General features: G+C 44.0%; 1 protein-coding gene across 1 annotated transcript in view; it reads right to left on the reverse strand.

Moving 5' to 3' along the window:
• The window catches only part of ADGRL3 (adhesion G protein-coupled receptor L3), a 338,557-nt gene that overhangs the window by 103,464 nt on the left and 210,436 nt on the right, over positions 1 to 24,657 (reverse strand). The window contains exon 7 of the mRNA XM_075033579.1: positions 4,082 to 4,387. Within this exon, the coding sequence (XP_074889680.1) occupies positions 4,082 to 4,387 (306 nt within the window). The remainder of the gene's footprint in view (positions 1 to 4,081; positions 4,388 to 24,657) is intronic.

Raw genomic sequence — 24,657 nt, forward strand, 5'->3', positions numbered from 1 at the left:
AATATGCCCTGTTCACTGATGGGTCCTGTCGCATCGTGGGAAAACATCGGAGGTGGAAGGCTGCTGTATGGAGTCCTACACGACTAGTCGCAGAAACTGCTGAAGGAGAAGGTGAATCAAGTCAGTTTGCAGAGGTGAAAGCCATCCAGCTAGCTTTAGACATTGCTGAAAGAGAAAAGTGGCCAGTGCTCTATCTCTATACTGACTCATGGATGGTGGCAAATGCCTTATGGGGGTGGTTACAGCAATGGAAGAAGGGCAACTGGCAACGCAGAGGTAAACCCATTTGGGCTGCCGCACTGTGGCAAGATATCGCTGTTCGGATAGAGAAGCTAGTAGTAAAAGTACGTCACGTAGATGCTCATGTACCCAAGAGTAGCGCCACTGAAGAACATCAAAACAATCAGCAGGCAGATCAGGTCGCCAAGATTGAAGTGTCTCAGGTGGACCTGGACTGGCAACGTAGGGGTGAGCTATTTATGGCTCAGTGGGCCCACGATACCTCAGGCCATCAGGGGAGAGATGCAACATATAGATGGGCTCGAGATCGAGGGGCGGACTTGACCATGGACACTATTGCACAGGTCATCCACGAATGTGAAACATGTGCTGCAATTAAGCAAGCCAAGCGACAAAACCCCCTGTCGCATGGGGGGCAATGGCTGAAATATAAACAGTGGGAGGCGTGGCAGATTGACTATATCACACTCCCACGAACACGCCAAGGCAAGTGCCATGTGCTTACAATGGTGGAAGCAACCACTGGATGGCTGGAAACATACCCTGTGTCCCATGCCACTGCCCAGAACACTATCCTGGGCCTTGAAGAGAAAATTTTATGGCAACACGGCACCCCAGAAAGAATTGAGTCGGGCAACGGGACTCATTTCCGAAACAACCTCGTAGACACCTGGGCCAAAGAACATGGCATTGAGTGGGTATATCACATCCCTTATCACGCACCGGCCTCTGGAAAAATTGAACGATACAATGGACTGCTGAAAACTACACTGAAAGCGATGGGGGGTGGAACTTTCAAACATTGGGATACACAGATACACATTTAACAAAAGCCACCTGGTTAGTTAATACTAGAGGATCCGCCAATCGGGCTGGCCCTGCCCAACCAAGACTTCCACGTACTATAGAAGGGGATAAAGTCCCTGTAGTGCGCATGAGGAGTATGTTAGGAAAGACAGTCTGGGTTAGTCCTCCCTCAAGCAGAGGCAAACCCATTCAAGGAGTTGTTTTTGCTCAGGGACCTGGGTACACCTGGTGGGTGATGCAGAAGGATGGAGAAGTTCGATGTGTACCTCACGGAGATTTGATTTTGGGAGAGAATAGCCAGTGAATTGGGCTGTATAATATTTAACTGCTAAATAACCTGCCAATGCATGTCATTGTAACTATAATGTCTATATGCCATATCAAGGGTATTACTGTAAGAATTACCCAAATGACTGCAGCATGGACTTTAAAACTGAGCCAAGTACAACAGCAATAGAACTTGAACTGGCACCCAGCAATTTCCTCAAGATCAACATCTTCGACCTGCAGACCAAGGGCGTGAGTTGCACCAAATGTACTAGCCACAAGTTCCAGAGGCAGCATGCAACAACCCAACGTCTCACACCATCTCTCTTATCCTGAAGAACTGTTACAACAGATGGAGTCCCAAAGTCATGGACTAAATAAATTGATGGACACATTAGAGGAATAGCCCATAGGCTAAAGGAATACCATTTGTGTGTGTGTGTGTGTGTGCAGGGGGGAGAAGAACAAGTTCATATATATATATATAAGACAAGGAAAGTGGTAGTGGTTGATTGGAAAATGTAAGATCTGGGCATGATGTAGATGGTATAGAATAAGGGGTGGATAATGTCCTGGGTTCAGCTGGGATAGAGTTAATTTTTACAGGAACCTGGGAGGTGGGGGGCATAGCCGGGGCAGCTGACCTGAACGAGCCAAGGAGCTATTCCATACCATGTGCCATCATGCTCAGTATATATATAGGGAGCGGGCCGGGGGGGTGGATCCTTCTTTCGGTGGGGGAAGTGGCGGAGCCTCGGGTCCCGGGTGGTGAGCAGTTGCACTGTGCATCACTCTTTTTGTATACTCGTTCATTAGTACCGTTGTTGTTGTTGTAATTCCTTTGTGTTGTCCCAGTAAACTGCCTTTATCTCAACCCTCGAGGTTCCAGGTTTTTTTTTTTTTTCTTTTCTCTCCTCCGTCTTCCCCCCATCCCACCGGAGGGGGGCGGGAGGAGTGAGCGAGCGGCCGCGTGGTTCTTTGTTACCGGCTGGGCTAAAACCACGACAGGTGGAAACACACAAAAGTTTAAATGCTTCAAAGGCCGAGATGTAATGCTGGGCTTTACTGTCCACCCCCAACGGTTGAGAGGTGCTTTAGAGGAAAGTTTTGTTTGGCAAGGGCTGCCCAGATCCCTGCTGCAAAAGACAGCAAAGTGCCTCAGGCCCTTCCAGACAAAGAGAAATGCATCTGAAACGGTGCAGTTAAAGATCTTTAAAAAGCAAGAAAGCCAGTACACTAAAGACTTTGCATCCTATAAAGTGCTCTGCCCTGAAGAGCCCAACTTTTCAGCAGAGGAGTGAATTACAGGCTAGGTCTCATGGTAGCGCCGATTAAAACCAGTGAGTTTGCTCATGCCTTCAAAGGGAGTTGGAAGAGGCCCACTGCTAATATACCACAGCTTTTAACAAGTCGCATGAATCACTGAAATTAGAGGTGAGAAAGGATTATTGCCATCCCCTATCAATATCCCCCTATCAAGTTTTGGGATTTTTTTTCCCCCCTTAGCTATTTTCATCTAGTCCTTAGCTCTTGTGCTTGGAAACGGGCTCCCTGCATCCAGCCTTCATTTTCCTTTTTTATCTTTTCTTTCCTTTTCACAGCTTCAGTTCAGACTATCCTTTCCCCTCTCTGGGAACCACATGATACTTTTTGCATTAATTTTACCAAGTGGGGCTGGGAAAGACAGCAAAAATGTTCTTTACCTATTCTCACCACTGACGTCTTTCCATGCCCCTCATACTTTAACATGTATTTTGTCAGTCTGACCTCACCAAATTCAAGAGAGTCAGTATTCGTAAACACAGGTGTGAATGGCTCTCCAGGGCAATGGAGCAGAGAATTAACAGAGAGTCTCCTCTGCAAGCCAGATCCCTCCAGCCCTCATTTTCAGGCAATTTCCTCCACCTTACGATTTCTTCTTGGCAAGCAGGTTCTCAGGGCTGGACATGAAGTCTAGCTTGAAAAATTAATACTTTTAGAAAACTACATTTGTTAAAATGCAGCAAACTGAACCATATGCCAAAACCCATTCTTCATTTGACCGTGTTTTAATTTGGACAGAAAATTTCCAAAAGCAACCTTTTGGAAGAAAGCAACTGGGGGGAAGAGTAGAAGAAAAGGTGCAAAATCCAATAAGCAATAAACAATTTTGAAATATTTGGCTTTGTTTTCCCCCCTGCTTTCCCTGCTGATCACACTGGATGCTGGCTGCAGTTTGAAAAAATCACTCATCCTGGTTCAGGAGTGCAATCAGAGAATACCTGTGCACTGAAATGCTGGCTATGGCCTTTGAAATGCAAACAGTGCAGCACAGAGCTTCAAAATATAAGTTCTGTTGATTTCTGCACCCCCCTCCCCCCGCAAACAAGCAAAACATCAGCCATCAACACATCCATCAATGAGCCCAGGGGCTACAAATACAGGCAAAACCAGGGATAACAGGCACATCATACATAACTTCTGGAGGCAGAGGCTCTTATAGCACATCAGGCTCAACCCCACAAGGTCATTAGCTTGTACTCTCCTTTGGCCAGAGCTTGGGATGCCAAAGATCCTGCACAACGTGCTCTGCATACTGAGGCTTTGGCCCCAGCCAGCTGCTTGCCATGCCTCACCAAGGCAACGCGGAGCTGACAGAAGGCATGAGCACGCTCCGCTGATGGAAGCACGTGTGCCACAGGGGTCTGTGGGCAACCTGGTTGCACACTCACAATGTCCCATAGGCAAACGGAGACGGCTCGCCACGTCCTCCCGCCCCTCGACTCACCTATCGAGCCCATGGGACATGGCTGCTTCGCCACCTGGCCCTGCCGAGTCCGAGACCACATAATATCACGGGCTTCCATGGGGTCACAGCTCTCTGCGTTGGCCGGCGGCAGCTGGGAAGAGGCAGGTGGGAGGTGCGTGGTCATTTCATCTGGGACATCAGCCATGGGTGACGGTGTGCTGGTGCTCCTGTTCCTCCTGCCCGAGGCCGAGGTGGTGGTGGGGCGGCTGGTGCTGCTGGTGGCCACCCGTGGCGTGGTGCTGGCGGTGGTGCTCCCTGGGCCCAGAGCCCCCGATGTCGATACTCCTGAAACAAAGGCAGAGCTGATTAAAGAGAGGAAGGAAAAAAGGGATTCAAGCCTAGGTCCCGAGGATGTCCCCTCTGCTGACTGCAGTGGCCTGCAGGGTGTAGTTGGAGCTACAGCTAATGCAAGACTTGCTGCACAGTCACCTTTCAGAGAAAAGCTGGAGCACACAGCGAGAGAAGCACACACGGGGGTAATGACTGCTGGAGCACAACCGATTTTCCAAAAGCACTAGCATCTGATGAAAATAAAGCAGCATTTTATGCCCTCACCATTTTTCTTCCTGGCATTTTAATGTAAAAATCTTGTTTTCCATATTTTAGGGAACACCTAGCACAGAAGTGCTTTTAATTTTTTAGTGTTGCTGAAGACCCAGCTGGTTTGGACAGAAAAACATTTTCCATGGTGTGATAAAAAAACCCACAGACCCACACCACAAATCCATCCCCAAAACAGCAGTGCACAGAGGGATGAACGCAAGGCTGTTCTCTGGACGAAGCTGTTCATTTTCTCTCAGGTTCATGCCTTGCTGCTTCGTCCCAACAGCAGCGCTTGGCCCCTCAAGCTGCAAGCCATGTAGCAGATGCAAAGGTGCACATTGGCCCAGCCAAACCCTCGAGAGTTTAATGCTCAACGGGCTATTTCATTTAAAACCTGCAATGAGCAGTTGAGCAGCAAGAGGTGGGGAACCTGCTTTTAGAAATGCGTTAACCCATGCCGCATCCTACAATAGCTGTGCTAAGTACTCCGTGTGGTGAATATCGAGGGACACCCACCCTATAATTACCTTATTTCGCCTCCTATTTAGACCAAGGTGCTTGCACAGACTGGAACTTCATGTGGATTTCTTTATGGCCTGAAATCTCAGGTGGGGAAACCGAGGCAGGCTGCCTCCAATTGCTCCTCCATTGCCCCTGCTGTGCCGTGACATATGCAGCTTGTGAAGAAGCCTGATTCTCCTACCTCCTTTGCCTCTCCCAAAGATAAGCACCCTCCTGCTTCCTCAACATAACACTTTTACTCCAGTGAAATGCCAGATATTCACAATTGCCCCCTCAATCCCTGCCAAGGAAAACACAGGGGCTGTCTGACAAAGGCAGGTAAGAAGGCCATATGAATAGGCTTGTCTGATCCTTGTCTGATACCATTCTCTCTTTAATTCCCATGCCACAACATCTCCCTACCATCCCACCTCTTCCAGCATCCAAAAATCCTTCAGAGTCACAGCTGCTCCATGTCCAGCAACACAAATTGGAGTTTCTACATTACAGACAGCCATGTGTGAACTCTAGCCTAGCCAGAAATTAAAATTAAATGCTAAATAACCTGTCACCCCAAGAAGCATCCTCTTAACTATCCAGCTGTGTGAGCAGGCTCAGCCTGCAAGCTCCTGAGAGCAGAGACTGTCCTCTCTTCTGGGTCCAGTGAAGCAGACCATGCTCACTATTTGTGCAGTGTTAGTTATTAATTTATAATGATATTGATGTCACTGGAGTTCATTCAAGTCAACCTACTTCAAGCATAGAGATGCCTGCCTTTAGTGTAAAATAGGAGTTTTTCCATTCTGAAAGGTTTTTTTTGTTATTTAAGTAAATTAAGCCCATGGTGCTGTGAGCAATCCTCCTGTCCCAGAGTAATCAATAACATGGCAGTTGAAGCACATGCTCTGGTTTTAGGTAATTTTACTCCAAGCCTGAGACAACCTCTCCACAAACTTTAAAACTCAGCAGCATCATAAACATAATTTTCTGAGGGAACAGTATTTTTCAAGAAAATGTTCAGTTTAAAAATCCCAGCTCTACTCAGAAAACGTGATTATCTTCTCCCACCACCCCAAAAAAGGTGAGCAATAGTGAAACAGGCACTAAACCACCTGAGCACCAGGACAGTGATCTGAAATCAGGTCTCCCGAGCTCATTGATCAGATTTTCCACCCTTCTTATGCTACCTCCCTTCCACTCTGAGCCCTGAGTCTGAATGAACTCCAAAAAATACAATGCAAAATCCTGCAGACATTGACAGATTTCTTCTAGTTTCTGCTCAAAGCTGTGCTAGATCACCAAGCAACGATTTCCATCCGAAGTTACAGGGAGGATTAAAATTTGTAGAGAACTTTGGCAAATGTTATCTATTTTTACTACAGCAGGTCTTGCCATGAGTACATGTTTTATTTCTTCATAATAATGATTAGCCCTGTAGATAACAACCTGCAGAAATTTTCCCATTTACTCACGCTGTAACAAGTCATTTTCCATTTGCAAAATGACCTATGCTGTGCACTACAGGTGCAGAGGTACCAAGTAGATACAGTGGATGCAGTTTCAAAGCCAAAACTAGCAACCCCCTTAAAATCATTCTCACAGTCATTTGTGAGCATATAGAAACATATACTGAGCACCGAGGAGCTCCCCTTGATCTGCAAGCAGGGGTACTGCATTTTTGAGCCTAGTTTTCACTGACAATCATTGAATATCTCATGGCGTGTTGTTTCTGGAATAGCTCTGGCAAGTTTTCTGTAGCAGCTAGGCATGAGGGATTTAATGGCATTTTCCTTTAGCCATAAAATAATGAGTTGTTTTATCTTTCATAAACCTCTTGGCACTAGTGTCGAAATCTCTTTGAGGGCTTGTTCTTCCAACTTTTTTCTTGTTCAATTGGACTTTCTTGCTGCTTTTAAAAATAAACACCTCCACCATTTACATAGGACAAATTATAAGAAGACATAAAAGAGCTGCTTCGAAGTGGCCTAGCGGAGTGAGATGGATGGTATACCACTGAACTCAGTTCAAAGGTCTGATTATTCAACAAGTCAATTTGGTAATGAGCTCCAGCAAACATGTTCACCATGCTAACACCACCCAGTTTCACCAGCTCCAGGCAGCACTGCTTGCCAATTTTGCTCACACAACTGTGTGCTTTAAAACAAAGTTAATTGGTAAGAAGGGAAAGAACAAGAGATCAGGATCATTTACATATAAATGATTCTCAAATCCAAGCAAAACCACAAAGAGACTGCAACCTGTGCAAAATTACCTAAATCCTACAGCACAGAATAGAGATCAAACCTCCAGATTAACTCAGGCTGCCAATAAACTGTGAATTTTTAACTCGGGAAAAAGCAGCATTGCAGCATCTCTTTAACAGAAGTATTCTTCAGATAATACTTCGTAATGAGCAAACAATCTTTGCTCATAGACAAGCACTAACCTTTAAAAATCATCAACATTATTACAACTAGAAATGTATAATCTTGATTATTTTACTCTTACTGCTTATTTTTACCATGCATTGCCATATCAAGAGTTTAAAGACAGCTTTTGGGCAAGACTCAGTTTTTACTCCTAGGCTTCAAATCCAAGACTCTGCAGACTTTGATTCCACAAAGCACAGTGCTGGGATAAGTATTTTCACAGTGCTTCCAAGCAAGCAAACTGCGGCTGTGGAAACAGCTCTTCCCCAAAACCACCCCAAAGTGATACTTCACTACTTTCTTCCCTGCTCTATCTAGAGAGCTAGCACTAATAGCAGAAGACTAAGTTTTGCCATCATTCAGACTAGAGCTGCAGCTATAAAAAAACCCCAAAACATTTCCAGCGTCCACAGGGGAGTAATTGCAACTCCCAGAGGAGCCTCTCTCTACTCCCAGAATATTGACTAGCAAGAAAAAGAAATTGTTAGTTGTTTCCCTTCTTCCTTTTATTTTCTGACCCTTACACAGAGCTCAGGTCTCTGGAGGAGGAAATTTGCTTGGTGTAAGGAAAATCAGGGGAGGGATTTGCTCATAGGGAAAAATCTTAAATAAATAAGGATCTGTCTTTCTGCGCACACACCCCTCTCCCCCCCGCCCCATTTCCATCTTTTCCCTTTTCCTGGCCTAACATGATAAGCACTCGACTGGCCTAAGACCAGTGCTTCGCATCTGCCACCAGGGAAATCCAGCACACATGTCATCTTACCTTCTGCTCTGCTCACCTCTTCCTGGTGCTCCCAGACATGGGAGGCTGCTTTTCCAGCTGACTCTGACTAGTGTTTTCCTATCACAAAAGCAGCTTTGATTGCAAGCAAGGCTACTTGCGATCAATGAGTAAGCTACCTTTTCTCCCATTTTCTTCTTCTGGCACCTAAGTATCCAGCCTCTGACCCGGCGTACTCAATAACTGAAAATACTTTTTAAGAGATGTCATGAATTTTCCGTCCCGTGAATGAAGATAACTGGGTGCCCCTCGAGCAGAAATTGCAGACAAGCTTTCCTGAGTGAGGTTCGCTGGCTTTTGCTAGGTAACAGACGACGGAAGACATCCGTCAAGCTCTCCCCTGGGGGTTGCGATCCAAAGGTTTAGCCTGATGGCTATGTGCTACATGCCAGCGTTCGCTCACGTAATTGGAACTCCAAGTGTCGTGCACAAGGTCCAAGCAAGCCGTGATGACTTCACCCTCTGGCGAGTTTTGCGTTCCCGAGCCCAATGCTCAAGCAGACACGCCGGGGCAGCGGCAGCCAAGAGCTCGGGCCTGCTCCCTGCGCTGCGGCTGGTGCAATGCTCGAGCAACTGAGGTACAACTCATCCGAGGGGTTCAACATCTTCAGGAGGATACAGCAATCCAAATGCCCTCTTGAGCACCTCTGGGCTGTGACCACAATCCTTTACGCATGTCGCTGCCATGCTAAGACAAACGGAGCATTGCTGGTTTCTGAAAGGCTGCAAAACCCACAAAACCTGAAGGTCCCTCCCTCTCTGCTAGTTTTGCCTTCTTCATATTTGGCAACCACATCCTTTGCTTACAGCATCCCCTTTTATTATTTTTTATTCTACTGAAAGATGGTGCAAGTTGTATTTACATAGCAAATACAAAGGTTTAGGCACATCTTGAAAGAAGCAGCACAAAAACCCCCAAATCTAATACAGTTGGAGGATTATATCACAGCTGTTTTTCTCTTCCCTGTCACATTAATGCATCTGATGGGAATTAGTTTTCTACAGGCATTTTCAAACACATTTCAGAACATTTTCTGAAACTCCCTAGGAAAAAAATATTATTTGAAAATAAATATATTCCCATTTTCTTTTGCCTTTTTTTTTTTGGGTGGCTTTTCACCGAGCTCCCTGTAAGGTGACAGAAAAGGATGACTGAAGTCAAGGAGCACCTAGGTTGAGCCTTGCACACCTGGTACCACCCCTAAGAGGTGCATAAGCAGTTATCCATTAACCCAGTCATTAATACAGTGGTGGATTGCAACATTATACTGAGTCCACACCACAAAAGATGTCACCCTGCAACACCATCTCGAGTCGGATGCCTGCTGCAAGGCCAAAAGCCACATGCTGGTGCCACCCAGGAGCTGCGGGCCAGAGAATCAACAAGGTGAGATTAGCCCCTAAATTATCTACAGCTCCTTCCACATGTTTGAGAGTAACTACAATTTATTTTTACTGCAGGCAAAGGCCAAGCAGGCCTCACATCAAACATTTGAACAGCCCTCCCCTGTGCTCACACATGCCATTATTTGGGGAGGCTGAGCCAAAATCGTGTTTGAACATAAAAGTTCACACGCTGCTTTTGGAGGGGTTGGGGTTGTGTTTTTTGTTGTTGGAGCTTTATTGACTGAGACTGACATAAGAATTGCAAAACCATTGGTGGGAAGAAAAGATTAGATATGCGATGGCCCCAGTGTTCAGCACAGCACGTTGTCCTCAAGAACACAACTGCATGTAGTCCTGCACCCCAAAAAAGTGATATGAACTATGATACATAGATACACAGCTCTTCTTTTTCCTTCCTCTTACCTAATGTCTGAAATAGCAGAGGATGAGGATGCTGTATCTGAGAGAAGAAAGATCCATTTCCTTGTGGACTGCTGCCAAGTGGAAAAACCCTTTCTCAATTTTTTTGTCTACCTTTTCCAGTAGGGGATCAGTTTTTCTGCCCGAGGCTACTCTGCCCACATGTGACTACTCTGCTGGGCCTGGGCAGATGCTGTGATGGATATGGGCCAGATGTTGAGTTCCCTGTACTAGGGGAAACCTACAGCTGTGGTCCAAGACATGGTGCAAACTCAGCTGTTTCAATGCACTTCAAGCTGGAATCACTTAACACGCTGGGTTTTTTCCTCTGAATCTCAGTTTGAGCATTTAACACTAAACAACAAAGAATGAGAGCTGAAGTGTGCAAAATCATCACAACAGGCTCCAGTCCAGTCAATCTGCCCCAGCTCTTCCTTCCTCACTGCACCGCAACTCTCAGCAAGACAATACATTCAAAGCAGCCACCACATGGGGCTAATTTCCAACAGGCAAAAAATAAGTGCACCAAAGCCCTTTTGAATCAAAACTTTACCTTTTTGACAATGATCCTGTTCATTACACATGCTGGATTGCTACAGAAAGGTCGTTTTGTCAAAACCATTGTAGCTATTATTGCAAACTTCCAGGTTTTGCCTGCAAAAATAAGAACCCAAACAGCAGCTTGGCTGTTTTTTGGTGAAATGTCAACTTTTATGCTTTTGTGAGACTTTTTGTGTGTGTGTGAGTGCTTAACACTTTTTCTGGCTCCCCGCAGCTCTTAAGTGTCAGGTCCCCAATTTAGTTGTCATTTGCATAAAAGAAGCTACATTTTTCCTTTCTTCTTTTCCTCTCTGACCCATTCTTCTCCAAGAAATTACTGGATCCCACTTAAAATGTGTAACTTCAGAGACATCAGACAATGTTTTAACTGTCATTGGCACAGGGTTACAGCACATCGGCATATCTAGCAATAACAGGAAATTAAGTGGTACAGCACATGAGCATCAGATGTTGTCTTCACAATGGTCCTCTTCTATCAGAAGACAGTTCCTAAAGTCTTAGCTCTGTTTTCCCACCCAGGACCTCTGCCAAACCCACCTTTGTGAACCTCTCGTACCCTTTGGTACCCATCCAACAAGGGTATTAATGCCATATTGCTCTTTCCAGACTTTGCAACTGATTCTGAATGTTTAGGCAGAAATTTAACTGGACCATCGTGCACAAGACATAAAAATTGAGCCTTTTTTTCAACATCATGCTGTAATGCTTTTAGAAATGCAGATTAACTATGTCTATAGGAGGCCTGGTAAACAGGAAAAGATTACAGAAGAGCTGATCTAATAGACAGTAGATCAGGATTTATTATAAATGGACTAATCTAATAGGTTTGAGAGTTCAGTTCAAGAGCTATTTTTAGGCAATCTAGCTTCGAATCGCTCTAGTTCTCAAAAATGCTGTTAGATGTGGTTGCAGTTACTTTGAATTTCTGGATTTGAACATATAAAATCTGACTACTATTTTTTTTCAATCTACATGTTATTTCACACAGGGGTTAAAAAAACCCCATACAACCTCATTTTAAGGGCACACTAACTGCATTATTACTGAATGTATGGAGTGAACTTCTAACCTCCTAAACAATCTCTGTCCCCTGGTGTGATTCACATCCATCAGAGCCAGTGGTGCAGATCTTATACACTATCTTCCAACCTGAATCCTTCAAACTCTATTAAAGAGAAGCCCGGTAGGAATTCCCCAGTATCCCATTGTTAGAGAAATCACTTTTGATTTCAATAACAGGTGCTGTCAGTTTTTCATTCAGACCATTTTAGAGTGCAGACATGTCAGCACTACACTTACAGCTTCAAGAGATTTACTGGAGGCTGAGATTGCCAGGTTTGGGGTTTGTTGGGGTTTTTTTTGTTACCTTTTAATTAAATGACATATATGTTTTATCCATGCAAGCTGAAACATACCTTTTAGTTTGTATGCAGAACAAGCACACGCATAGCTGCTAAGAGGGAAAAAACAATCTTTCCCGACCGCTTGGCAACGGATGTAGTCTCATCTAATGTGTGTTTCTTGCCTTTTGCCTGTGCTTCTGCATCTTTAAGTGAAAAACTTGCATGTGCTCTGCAGAGGCAGTGCCAGATGGAGCCAGTCCTTCTCCAGCAGTTCTCCACCTCTGCATTTGCGATGAATAAAAGCGAGTGCAGGAGTCGTAAAATGACTATTCACGCCCTAGCATTTTCTGATCTATCCGATCAACACAAGTCCTTCCAAGGGCCAAAGGCAGTCAGCTTATACCACTATCTGAAACATTACTTCAGTTGCAAGCTACAAACACAACTTTAATAAGAGAAAACTATCATCTTCAAATAGTCACTGTTCATCTGCATGTGTAATATCTCCAATCTAGATGTTAGTCAGCAAGATGGCCAATTGCATTCAGATAAATGCCTTGAACTCTTTTAAACATATCATAATCTGCCTGTGAAATGGCTGGATAGTTGCTTTCCAATTTGTGAAATGGTTCAAATGCTGTAAAATAAAAAAGAAATTGGGCAGCTTTCAAAAGGACAGGTTAGACTTTTCAATTCTCAGTGATTCGGTGCTTCCAAGCTACACTCCTGTGATCTCTGTATTAATATTTAAAACCTGATTGTGTTGTGCTGTTATCTTGGGAAAGAAGGCACAGTACAACAGAACCCAAGGAGACAACCAACTGGAACTACAAGAAATCAGCTCCCTGGTGCCGCAGCATGTGCATGTGCAAAAGGTGTGGGGGAAGAGGTGGGTGGAAAGCCACCTGGCCCTGCTTCCTCCTGTCTAGTTTGGCAGATTAAAATCACAAAGGCTGCTTTTTGCATTTTCTATGCACCTCCCCTTACACCATGTGCACCATCCCTTGATCCCAGCTGCTCTGAGGCTCAGGATTTGGGGTCCCTCCCAGTTTTGTGTACCATTGCTGGGCTTCCAAATCAGTCCCAATGCCCAGCGTTTTAAGTGCAAACACTCTGTGGGTGGGCTGGTCAGCTGAAATCAAAGAGAGGAGAGGGAATAAAACACAAAATATCAAAGGTGGAGTTAGGGTTGCTTATACCTTTCTTTCTCTAACCCGTGTTAGGATTGACTTCATTGGCATGGAGGTCATACTGCAGGCCCAGACATGAATTGGAGACCTGAAAGCAAGGCCTGCTATCTGTACAGTAGATGTTATATCCATACTGTACTTTTAGCATCCTCTAGAGCAAGAAGAATGATAAACCTGCCAGCAAAAGCTCACCTTTTGTCTTTCACCAAACCCATCTATTTTCTCCTCTTGCTACAACCCACTGGTTATTTTAAACCTGATTCAAAAAACCAAATCCTTCTCCAAAGCCACCAAAGTGATTTCTCTCTACAGGGCACTTGCTCCACTCAGTCTCTGACTGAATTGGCTTCTATGTTATTTATTTATTCATTCTATTTATTCTTGCTCCTACCAGAAAACCAGCCTGAACTATGGAGAGAGCTGACCACTGAAACCAGCAGAAATTGGGAAATGCTGAGAAAGGCTCTTTTCTCATCCTTTGAGCAAGTGCTGGTGCACCTCAGTGGGGATGTGCTATCAAGACCACTCCTGTAAATCAGAGGACAGACACGGCCTTGGCCTCTCGGCCAAATCTTGTTTTGGAGCTCAGATTAGGTCAACCCTCTCCCCAAACTTGCCAGCGGTTTGCTCTCTGCACCTGGAATGACAGATGGAAGGGAGGGAGGGAACAAGCCTGTGCTAAACAGAAAAAAAATCTTTCACAAAAGCCAATCCTAAGAAGCTGACAAAACTCCATTGAAAGAATATCAATATTCAGCTACTTTCAGAAATAAAGTAGTTTCCCTGACAAACCATAAAACACTGTTTAGGTCCCTTTCAAAACTCTTTACTACTTATGTAGAAACATCAATATTTTCTAACGCTCAATTCTAATAGCTGTATTCATGTTGGCTCAGGGATCTGCCTAAACAATGCTTAACTACAGCACTAGTGTCTAAATTTGTTTTATAGATATCTGATGTTTTGTGGATGGCTTTAACAATGGGAGCGCCATTAATATTGTGAAAAACACATTTGCTTCAGCGAAGCGGATTTATAACAAATAAACAAATTGTGCAATATACAGGGCATTTTAAGCTGAAATGAACTGGGTAACACTTTCAAGGATGTCTTGTTTTCATACTAGACTTCAGCAGTTATGGACACAGGCAACTCGGTACACTATCAAGTCCACGCTGATGTCCTGGCATGCAAGCATCCCTCACCCATGTCCCAGAGGCTAATTTTTTGTTGAGGGAGGACACTGAGGTGCTGGTAGCGATGTTGAATATGCACTCATATGCCTCAGCATCTCAAGGACATGGCAAAGATCTCCAGCCTTAAGACTCCAGGGCTGGAGGCATTGCCATGGCTAGTGATCTCAGTTGAAAAGTCACAGTAGAAAGCTGAATGGCAGGAAGGAACGGCATCCAAAAATCAGAAAAGGAGGTTTAACTTAACTTGTTTGGCTCTGCACCATTAAGGGCTACCAGCTCTCATGCAATCAGCTTTGGCCGAGATGTAGTTTCAAACTCTTACCTGAGGGGTTGATGACAAGACGACAATACAGAAAACCAAGGTGGAAAAACCTTCAACACTGATTTCTAGCTTTACATCTGTCAGCTTTCAGATTATTCTTGTTAATGGCTAGTTCAGACCAGCACATTGCAATGTAAGCATGGAGGTTTTTTTGTGAAGTGGAGGAATATAAGGACATAAAAAAAACCTACAAGAAAGTGAATAGTGGTGCTGAAAAGCAATATATTTTAGATTGAAGGTGTATGCCTGCCTCCCCAGGTTTGGCATGTGATTTTGCATGCAGTCAGGTGCTAAATTTACGTGCCCAGGGGAATTACTGGTCCAAACCAGACGCACCAAACGCAGAGGAACATCCAGGTGCTGCTGTGCCAGAATAGGGAATTTCCATAATGTACTTTTGGCCTGGAATCCTAAACTGCACCCGATCCGCTTTGGCTACCAACAAAGGTGTTGTGGATCCCCACGAACATCAGCAGAATCTGAGGAAGTTGGAAACCAGTAAAGAAAAGCAGATGGGATGGCACAGAAGTGAAAAAAGTAAATTGTATCCTTTAGACATTTTTAAGGTGTGTAATCTCCTTGCTTTTCTATAACATATACACCCAATAAAATTAAGTACCTGATGTAACTGCAAAGCATAAATGTGATACCTTGAACAAAAGAATCATGTCTCTCATAAGGAAAAAAAAGAATAGATACATATATTCAACATGTGAAAAAAGAGGAGAGAGAGGAGAGATGAGAGAATGTTTGACCTGGTCCAATGAACATATCTTAAAAAATATACCTGCTGTCTAGCTAAATGTGAATGTATCTTCATATGACTGCAAGATTCAAAAGCATAACAGAAAACCAGGAGAAAAAAAAAAGTAGTCAAGCAGTTTGTATCCAATTCTGAAATACAGCAGAGACCCTTATATACTTATAGGTATTACTTTTAAGTATAGGATAAAACTACTACTACAATACAGGGCTAAAGAGCTGCTGTATGCTTCTAGTACACAGCTGAAACCTCATTTTACAGCTCTCACAGGTAACATAAACTAAACTTACCAGTCTACAGTGATTATTAATTTTCTTCCTCTTCAGTGTCAAATATGTTCAAATGTTTTTGTTTTGTAAATATTTTACAGCAGACCATTTAGTACATGTGTTGAGACCTGTAATGTTATTAGCCTTGGGCCTTTCACATTCCATGCATGCATCAAGAAGTTTCATCAATTTGCAGGGAAGAAGCATATTAGTTTTTCTAGTCATTGCAGTGCTTTACAGGTACTAAAAACCTCAAAATCCCTTATATTTTACATTATCCAGCCAGAACTCTCATTGTATAATAATGCTAACCCAAAATCTAGCTCACTTATGTCATCAAAAGCAACTCTTCTTCCATTATATTAAATGTAAATGAGAAAAAGCATGCAGCTGAAGCAGACAGAATAATTTATAATGAGAAGAAATCTGTCAGGCTGGGAATACTAGAAAAAACAGAGCATAACACTGAACTAATTTTGAATTGAAGGAAATAACAGACTTTCTAGTATGGTGGTCAGACTTGAGATGGGAAAGGAGGAAGAAGGTCACCTGGGATAGACCCTCGTGGTCTGCACTAAGCAAGTCTAGAAATGTTTAAACCTTCAAATAAATATCAGACTTTTTTTTTTTTTAAGCAGCTAGAGCCTGACTGACCACTGATCAGAGAGACAGAGTTCATTGGCATGCCAACCTGGAGCTGTTCAGCAAAATAGACATTACAAGTGTAAGTGGTGCAGTGGCAAGCGGCTCGCCCGCTCTGATCAGCTGCTGCGGAGATTGTTCCAAGGCAGAGAAAAATGTGACTTTGCTTGAAGAGAGAGAAAAAGAGAGAGAATTGATTTAGGAATCTGAGTCAGCCAGTTTATGGACAGGAAAAGGCAGCAGCAAAAGCTGTTCAATTTGCCCAAGACCTGAGATGCTATTTGGAGATGCCTCACAACACTGATGACAGCAGGAGCCTATAGGTTCCTGCAATGCCATTGCCTTCACTGTATCAACATTTCCATGCCCAGGCCTCAGCTGGAAATCGTGTCAGCCAACAGTAAGCAACTTCTGACTTTGTCTACTGAAAAAAACAGTGTCTTTTACAGGAAATCTCTGGGGCACAAAAGAAACCACAAGCATCGCAACTATTTGCTTACCTTTCCTTGAGGTGTTTAGATGGTGTTGGGAAAGGCTTAAGCCTTTCCATGGATGATGAGAAAATCCAGAACTACAGTATGGATGCTAAGAACAGACTAGTGCAGACAGGCAGGGGAAAACTCCACCCTAACCAGACAATCTGATGACCTTATTTCCTTCTGTCCTGGTTTCAGCTGGGATAGAGTTAATTTTCTTTCCAGTAGCTGGTACAGTGCTATGTTTTTGAGTTAGGTATGAGAAGAATGTTGATAACACACTGATGTTTTCAGTTGTTGCTAAGTAGTGTTTAGACTAAGTCAAGGATTTTTCAGCTTCTCATGCCCAGCCAGCGAGAAGGCTGGAGGGGCACAAGAAGTTGGGAGGGGACACAGCCAGGGCAGCTGACCCAAACTGGCCAAAGGGGTATTCCATACCATGTGACGTCATGTCCAGTATATAAACTGGGGGGAGTGGGGGTGGTGGGATCACTGCTCAGGGACTAACTGGGCGTCGGTTGGCAGGTGGTGAGAAATTGCATTGTACATCACTTGTATATTCCAATCCTTTTATTATTACTATTGTCATTTTATTAGTGTTATCATTACCCTTATTAGTTTCTTCTTTTCTGTTCTATTAAACTGTTCTTATCTCAACCCACGAGTTTTACTTCTTTTTCCTGATTCTCTCCCACATCCCACTGGGTGGTGGTGGGGGCAGTGAGTGAGTGGCTGCGTGGTGCTTAGTTGCTGGCTGGGGTTAAACCACGACACCTTCTCCTCCTGCAGAGGACATTGTTCATCACAGTCCACAACACACTCCTGGGAGGTGCCGAGATGTGCCAAGGATTACAGTAAAACAAGAGGAGGATGGGGAAGGCTTTGATCCTCCTGTGTTATTGTATGAGGAAATTACTGGCTAATGCAAAAGAATGAGCCCTTCTCTCGATCCAGGTTACTCCCTGAGGAATCTCCTTCTGCAAAGTCTGAAGTTCAGACAAGGTATTGGACTGAAGGGACCACTCTTTCCATCTTCTGCGCCAAGCTTGGCATGTCCACAGTACATTTCTGAGTACAACATACAACTCCCTAATCCTCTTGGCAGCAGTCACTTGTACAAGGTCAGTCCCCCTGGCCTACAAGATGCCTTTCCAAATTAAGCTGTTATTTTCCCTTATTAAACTTCATATTTGAGCTAAAACAGTGACACTGATTCAGTTAAACCACCACTGTCTGCAGCTCTTCTTTGGAGCAGAGCACACAGAAATCTCGTAGAGACCGAGATGCCTGGTCAAACAGACTCCAATGAGACAACGGGTTGTAAAGAAGGGAGATGCAACTTTATTTCAGCAACATGCATCATTTCAGCTCCAGGGGCAGCAATGTGAATTATGCTTCCTGGCTAGGATTTTGTCTTCAGTAATAGCAATGTGCATCTTGTACTGAAGAGACTCATCTCTAAGAGCAGCCTACAAGACACTGGTACCTATCAGGGCACACTGACCTGATACTTATTCACCACACATGGCTTGCAGCCCACTGGTGGCTGCTGTTTTGGGTGGGGATGGGGATGTTTGTCCCCAAGAGGAGCTACTATTCGCTGCCATTTAGGACCACTGAAGGAAAGGGGTGGAAATAAGGAGAAAAATCAGCTCTCAATCCAGCCAAATTTTAAACATGAGCAAGCACTCACTGGATAACAAATCTCACTAAGCAACTTAGGCTGATTATGGTCTAATAGAAACGAAATTTTAAGTGTGTGCAAAGAAAACCAAATAAAATGCATAAAAGAAGGAACTGAATCTAAAAGCAGATATTAGATTTCTTTTCTCTCTTGCACTCTGAGCAAATATTGTTCAAGGATGTTTGACAATCTGTTTGCCAGCTGAAGCGTGCAGGACTCTGATAACAACATAACAGAAAATTATGTGTCCCCTTCTGTCAGGCTGAGGCAAGTCCATGCTGTGGTGTTTGTCTAAATGAAAAACAAAATCATGGCAGAACTGACCCAGGCCAGCCTGCGAGCATGTTGAATGAGATGGGACAGAGCTGGGAAACAAGGAAAAGAGGATGCAGAGTGTGTAAAATGAGAATGAAGCCAAGCACAAGGACCAACCAGGCTTAACAATTCCTTCTTCCTACAATTAATATTAAGTTGGGCCTTTCTAGGTTGCTTTTTCCTTTTCGATAGTATCTAAATCTTAAAGCCCAGCCTGGCTGGATGAAAGCAGTACGAGCTAAGCCAGTGTCACTGAACATTTTTCCATCAGAGATAATTTCTCTGCAGGGATCCTCCAAGTGGGAAATGCGGTGTTAGATTGCCTTCATCAGCCAACAGAAACATTGTGCCGATGAGGCTGAGCCCTCGCAGGTGATAGGATCCCTGCTGAAATTTCAGCCTAACATTCAGAAATCCCACAATCTCCCTCTTATCCAGATTTCTATTCCTGCATGTTGAATAAAATCTCATTCATGTGGAACCTCCATTACAGCTCTCTGGGCACAGTGCTGGCTCACCTCCACTAAAGGGGATCTTAAATCACTATTTTTAGCTCTTTTCGTCATCCCAGGTCAGTTCCAAAACTTACCCCTGCCTGTCTCACCTGTGATTGCCTACAAACCACTTCTACCTCTGTCCCTTGAGTAATGAGCTGCTCCTTCCAGTTTTATTTCTCCATTGTTTTCCATTTGCTTTCCTTTCCCAGAAAAGCCTCTACTGGCAAACACATCCCAACCTAGAGTTTTCCTCAGCTTCAAGCCCACCTCTCAGCCCTCTGTTCCCTTAACTCCAAAACCAAGGATACTCCCAATGCCAACAATTTTGGATACCTCCTTGACTTGACATCTGACTCTTCCCCCCTCCATCCCTTGCAAAGTCCAGTGGCCACAACTTACAGTGTGGGGTGGTGCCTTCAGCTTTCATTTAGAATTTATTTTAAGGATTACCTTGGTATGAAGGGTACCTTGGAGATACAGGATGTTACCACTTAGGGTTATCCTATTGGAGAGAGGAAAAATTAGACCTGAGAGGAGCGGGAGATCACTCCCTGCCAACCCTGCAGTGACCATGCCCAGAGAACATGACAGCAATGGAGCAGACCTGCAGCAGCTCCATGGCTACACTGTGGCAGGAGCTCACCGCCACTGTCACTCACCCACCAACTCATTCCCCAGTGCTGCCACGGCCTCAGGGCAGCCCTGGAAACTGGGGCATCCCAACAAAGCCCTCTATTAGCTGCAGTGGTATTTTCTGTTCGAGCCAGGTCTTGCCCTCGTCTGCTTGCAGACCTCCTGGGAACGCTGAGTCTCAGCTGCTTTGTTAGAGCCACAGCGTTTTATAAATTGCTTTTCTTTCTTAGGTGCATCTGTGCAGGAGGGGCACCTATAAGGCCCTTCTGCCCAGGGCTGTGGATCCCCTGCACACGTCTCAAATTCTCCTGACAAACCTTTTCATATTCCAGGTAGGGGTCTAATAGACCAAAGAAAGCCCACCTGACCACTGAGTGCAAATTAAGCTCGTAACATCCCAGGCATTTTCTAACACTTATCAACATCTTTCCTTCTGTAGCACCCAATGCAGCAGGGTGTAGGGAGGGGAGAAAAAGCATTCCTTCTGGCTGACGTGCTACATCCCAGTAGTAATATTTACTGAATTACCACTTTCTCCACCTTTTGAGAGCCATAACCAGTGGGTTAGTGCTAAAGTCTGATTGCAGGGTGGAAACAACATTCATTTCCCCACTCCCAGAACCACTAGATGAACTAGCTGTGTTCATGTGTATATATTTGTATATATACTTCTTTCTCCACAAAACAAATTACAATTAAGAGTTAACTGCATCTGATCAAAAAGCACATTAAAAAGGATGTGATAGAAGATTTGCATTCAAAACACTTGTCTCAATATAACTGGTATTCTTTAAAAGTTATTATTTAAAAGGACAAGTGAAACCAAAATTGATGCCCATAAAAATATTTGTGATTTGAGCTTCTTTAAGTTAGGTGTGCTTTATCAGAACTGTCGGCAAAGACCTGGTTTTGCCAACAATAACTGAGCATACTAGAAAAAAAAGTAAATTATGAGATGTTCAGTCCTCTAATAACCCAACTTAAAGCCGAGGGCATCCTTCATAGGCCGGAATACATTTCCTCGAACAAAAATTTCCAGCTGATTGCTGACAATATAACAGCTGTGTCAGCAATATTTCCCATGCCGCCTGTCTCTCCCTGCCACGCTGCCATGCAGCAAGATGGGAGCACAACAAAACCCTGTTTAAACCTTCCTTGTTGCAGGCCATCCTCAGTTTTCTCTGTGAAATATGTATTCAGTCCACACTATCCTTGGTGGCCAAGGTTAGGTGAGCTGTGGCAGACAGGCAGCTGGCACATGGCAATGGCACGAATGATAATAGATAATAATTCTGTGAACACGGCCCATCATTTGGGCAGTCAGTGGCAGACACAGATAAGGATTTGTCTTACCACATTCACATGAAGAAGCTTTAGGTTGCAGGAAGAGCAGCTGGATATTTATTCCAGGCCCATGATGCTGGAGGTAGCATGAGGTGTTGGGGAAGACAATGCCATCGCACACCCAACATATCACAGCATCCTCCAAGAGCTCTCGGGTAAAGAAAGGCCCATTTTATTCTGAAGCTGGTAGGCCAAGGATGGAAAGAGCTACAGAGAGCTAGAAAAATATTTCAGACTTTGAAAAGTGGGGCAGCTACCCAAACGCTGTCCTGATGAGGTCAACAAGTTGTGACAGAGATGTGACAAGAGAGAGAGTCAAGTGCGTGCTCCTCAGGGAGCTCCTGCTGCATGGGTCAGTGAAGGAGCTTGTGAAGCAGGCACAAATTTAGGCTCTTTTGTTGTTTGAAATTAGTCCCTTTGAAATGTTATAGCCCTAACCAAATAAAGAAAACTGTTTGGGCACTGAATATTTAGAAAACCATTGTCCCACTGAGAGCAAAATGGCAGGGGGTGATGCAAGAGGAACGGGCTGTGCCCAGCAGAATGGATTGAGTCCTGTGCAGCCTGTGCCCTTATAAGTGGGTCAAGCAGGATTTGCAGACTTCCCTTTCCCTTAATTTTTGCAGTTCATTGTTTTTCCCATGGGGAAAAAAAAAAAAGCAGACACAGTGGGTAAGATATTTAGGTCAAGACTTTCATAAACAGGATCCCAATGTTAGTCTCCGAACAAATGACCTGATTTTTAAAAGTACTAAGAAAGCAGTATCTCCCACTGCTTTAAAAAAGTACAGGCCTTTTGAGTATCAGGTTATTTAGGGGTCTCAGTTTTACTTTCCCTCCGAGTTTCATCTTCCCATAGCACAGGCTCAGTACAGGCTCGGGAGTCCAATCTAATGAAGTTGCACATGTGAGGCCAGATCTAAGAAAACCCTAAAAGAATAAGGCCCCCATTTCACTCAAGATAATTGGGAAATCCTGAGTGCACCTTGCCAAGCACTGACTGCTATATTTACATCACACTTCAAATACCTACAATTTCCAGTAAACCACAAACATGCTCTTCACACATCTACATGAATGTTCAATTTTGGCATGTGCTCTTCCGAATCTCCATCTGGAGGTGCCCCTCTCCCTCAACGGCAGAGGGAACCCAACGGATGGTTTAGCCCACCACACTTTAAATAGCTCAAGATGGCTGAAATCCCTCCCATGGTTTGCTACCTCTGTACACGTCTCTTTGCATTTGCCAGACAGAATTAGAAGCAGGGCCAGCCTTTATTACGGTCAGGTTAGATTAGCACTCATGGTTAGAGCAGTGTCTCAGGGCTAAGGAACATCTGCTTCCGATTTGCTCTGAAAAACCTGAAGGAAGCCTGTGCTGCCCTATTTCTCCCCACTCACTGGCAGAGAGCCCCATGCCAGCCTATGTGTACCTTCTGCCTCCCACGTCACTGTTCAAGTTCCAGATCGAGCCTTTGGTGCTCGAAAAAAAAATCTCCTTTCTTATCAGCTTTTGAACAAGTTTCATGGCAGGAAATAGAATTTCTATCTATTTCTGAATTGCTTTGCACAATATACTCTATAAATCTTCAGAAAATACCATGTGAACTGCAGCACTGATGGGTTTTGCACCTTGAACTGGAAAAGACTGATACTTTTTGAAGCATTTTTTTTGGCCTTTTTTCTATAAAAACTGTATTAATTATTAGTAATAATACAAGACATAACTTAAGGAAACAGACTACCACATACTAAACTCGTTAACCTGGTAGTGCAGAGCATGGCAGCATATAGTCCCCAATTCAGTACAGCTTTTAAGCCTAGGCTTAAGGTTATTTAAGCCAACACTTAAGAGCCTAGCATGGGCTGAACTCATTTCCCAGCCACAGACCCAAACTTTTAAACCCTCATTCACTCATATCCTCCCCGGGAGATGAAAAAAGGCCAGATCAGCACCAAAAGATGAGGAATGATTAACACAGGGATCCAGCATTTCTCCCAAGCAGCGTCCACCTAGCAACAGAGATCTGCCGACCCCAGGTCACATTACAGAGGACAAGAGCATATGAAATGCATCTTGCTATATACTAGAGAACAAATGAAATCATACATAAGGGATCAAATGCTGCAATAGCACAAGGCAGGTCCTGCTTTTTCTCTGTGTCATCAGCTCAGTCCTAACAAGGGGTGAATCAGACCTAATCTTTCACAGAAACACCACCAAACAATGTTTCAATTGAAAAAGGCTTAAGGTGAGATTTATGTTTGTCCATACAAGCTCCTGTCACAACCACTCTTAAGATACTTGCATGCATTAAAACATGACAGATACTAAATCATGAAGTGTGTTATATTTCTTTTTAAACACAACTAAGCATTTCTTTGAAAAGGACTTGTACCATCTGTCCTGGTTTCAGCTGGGATAGAGCTAATTTTCTTCCTAGTAGCTGGTACAGTGCTTTGTTTTGGATTTAGGATGAGAATAATGTTGATAACACACTGATGTTGGAGCTGTTGCGAAGCAGTGCTTACCCTATGTCAAGGCCTTTTCTGCTTCTCACCCCACCAGCGAGAAGGCTGGGGGTGCACAAGAAGTTGGGAGGGGGCACAGCCGGGACAGTTGACCCCAACTGACCAAAGGGGTATTCCAGACCACACGACGTCATGCTCAGTACATAAACTAGGGGGAACGCTGGCCGGGGGCTGCTGCTCAGGAACTGGCTGAGCATTGGTCGGCGAGTGGTGAGCAATTGAATTGTGCATCACTTGTTTTGCATGTTCTAATTCTTTTATCATTATTATTATCCCTTCCTTTTCTGTCCTATTAAACTATCTTTATCTTAATCCATGAATTTTACTTTTTTTTCCCCAATTCTCTCTACCATCCTGCTGGTGGGTGGAGTGAGCAAGCGACTGTGTGGCATTTAGCTGCCTGCTGGGTTAAACCATGACACAATCCTAAATTTTAATTCAGCTCCTGTTTGTCTAAAAGAGGCATCTTCTCCCTCTGCAGTCTCACTGTGCTACAGCTGTTGAGGCTACCGTAATACTACACACCAACATGTTGATATAAAGCTAAGTGCTTTTTTTATATACTTAGAAAAAATGAATCAAGCTTTCTCGAACCTTGTTAGCTACTTGTGTTTGTCCTCTCCTTGCACCAGGAGCAGATCCTGGTGACAAAAAGCTAAGCAGTGCTGAAGGTTACAGTGCCACAAACAGAGAGCAATAGGAAGGAAATACATAACAGAAATAAA

Source organism: Buteo buteo, chromosome 1 (genome assembly GCF_964188355.1).
Source record: "Buteo buteo chromosome 1, bButBut1.hap1.1, whole genome shotgun sequence".
NCBI classification, from domain to species: Eukaryota; Metazoa; Chordata; class Aves; order Accipitriformes; family Accipitridae; genus Buteo; species Buteo buteo.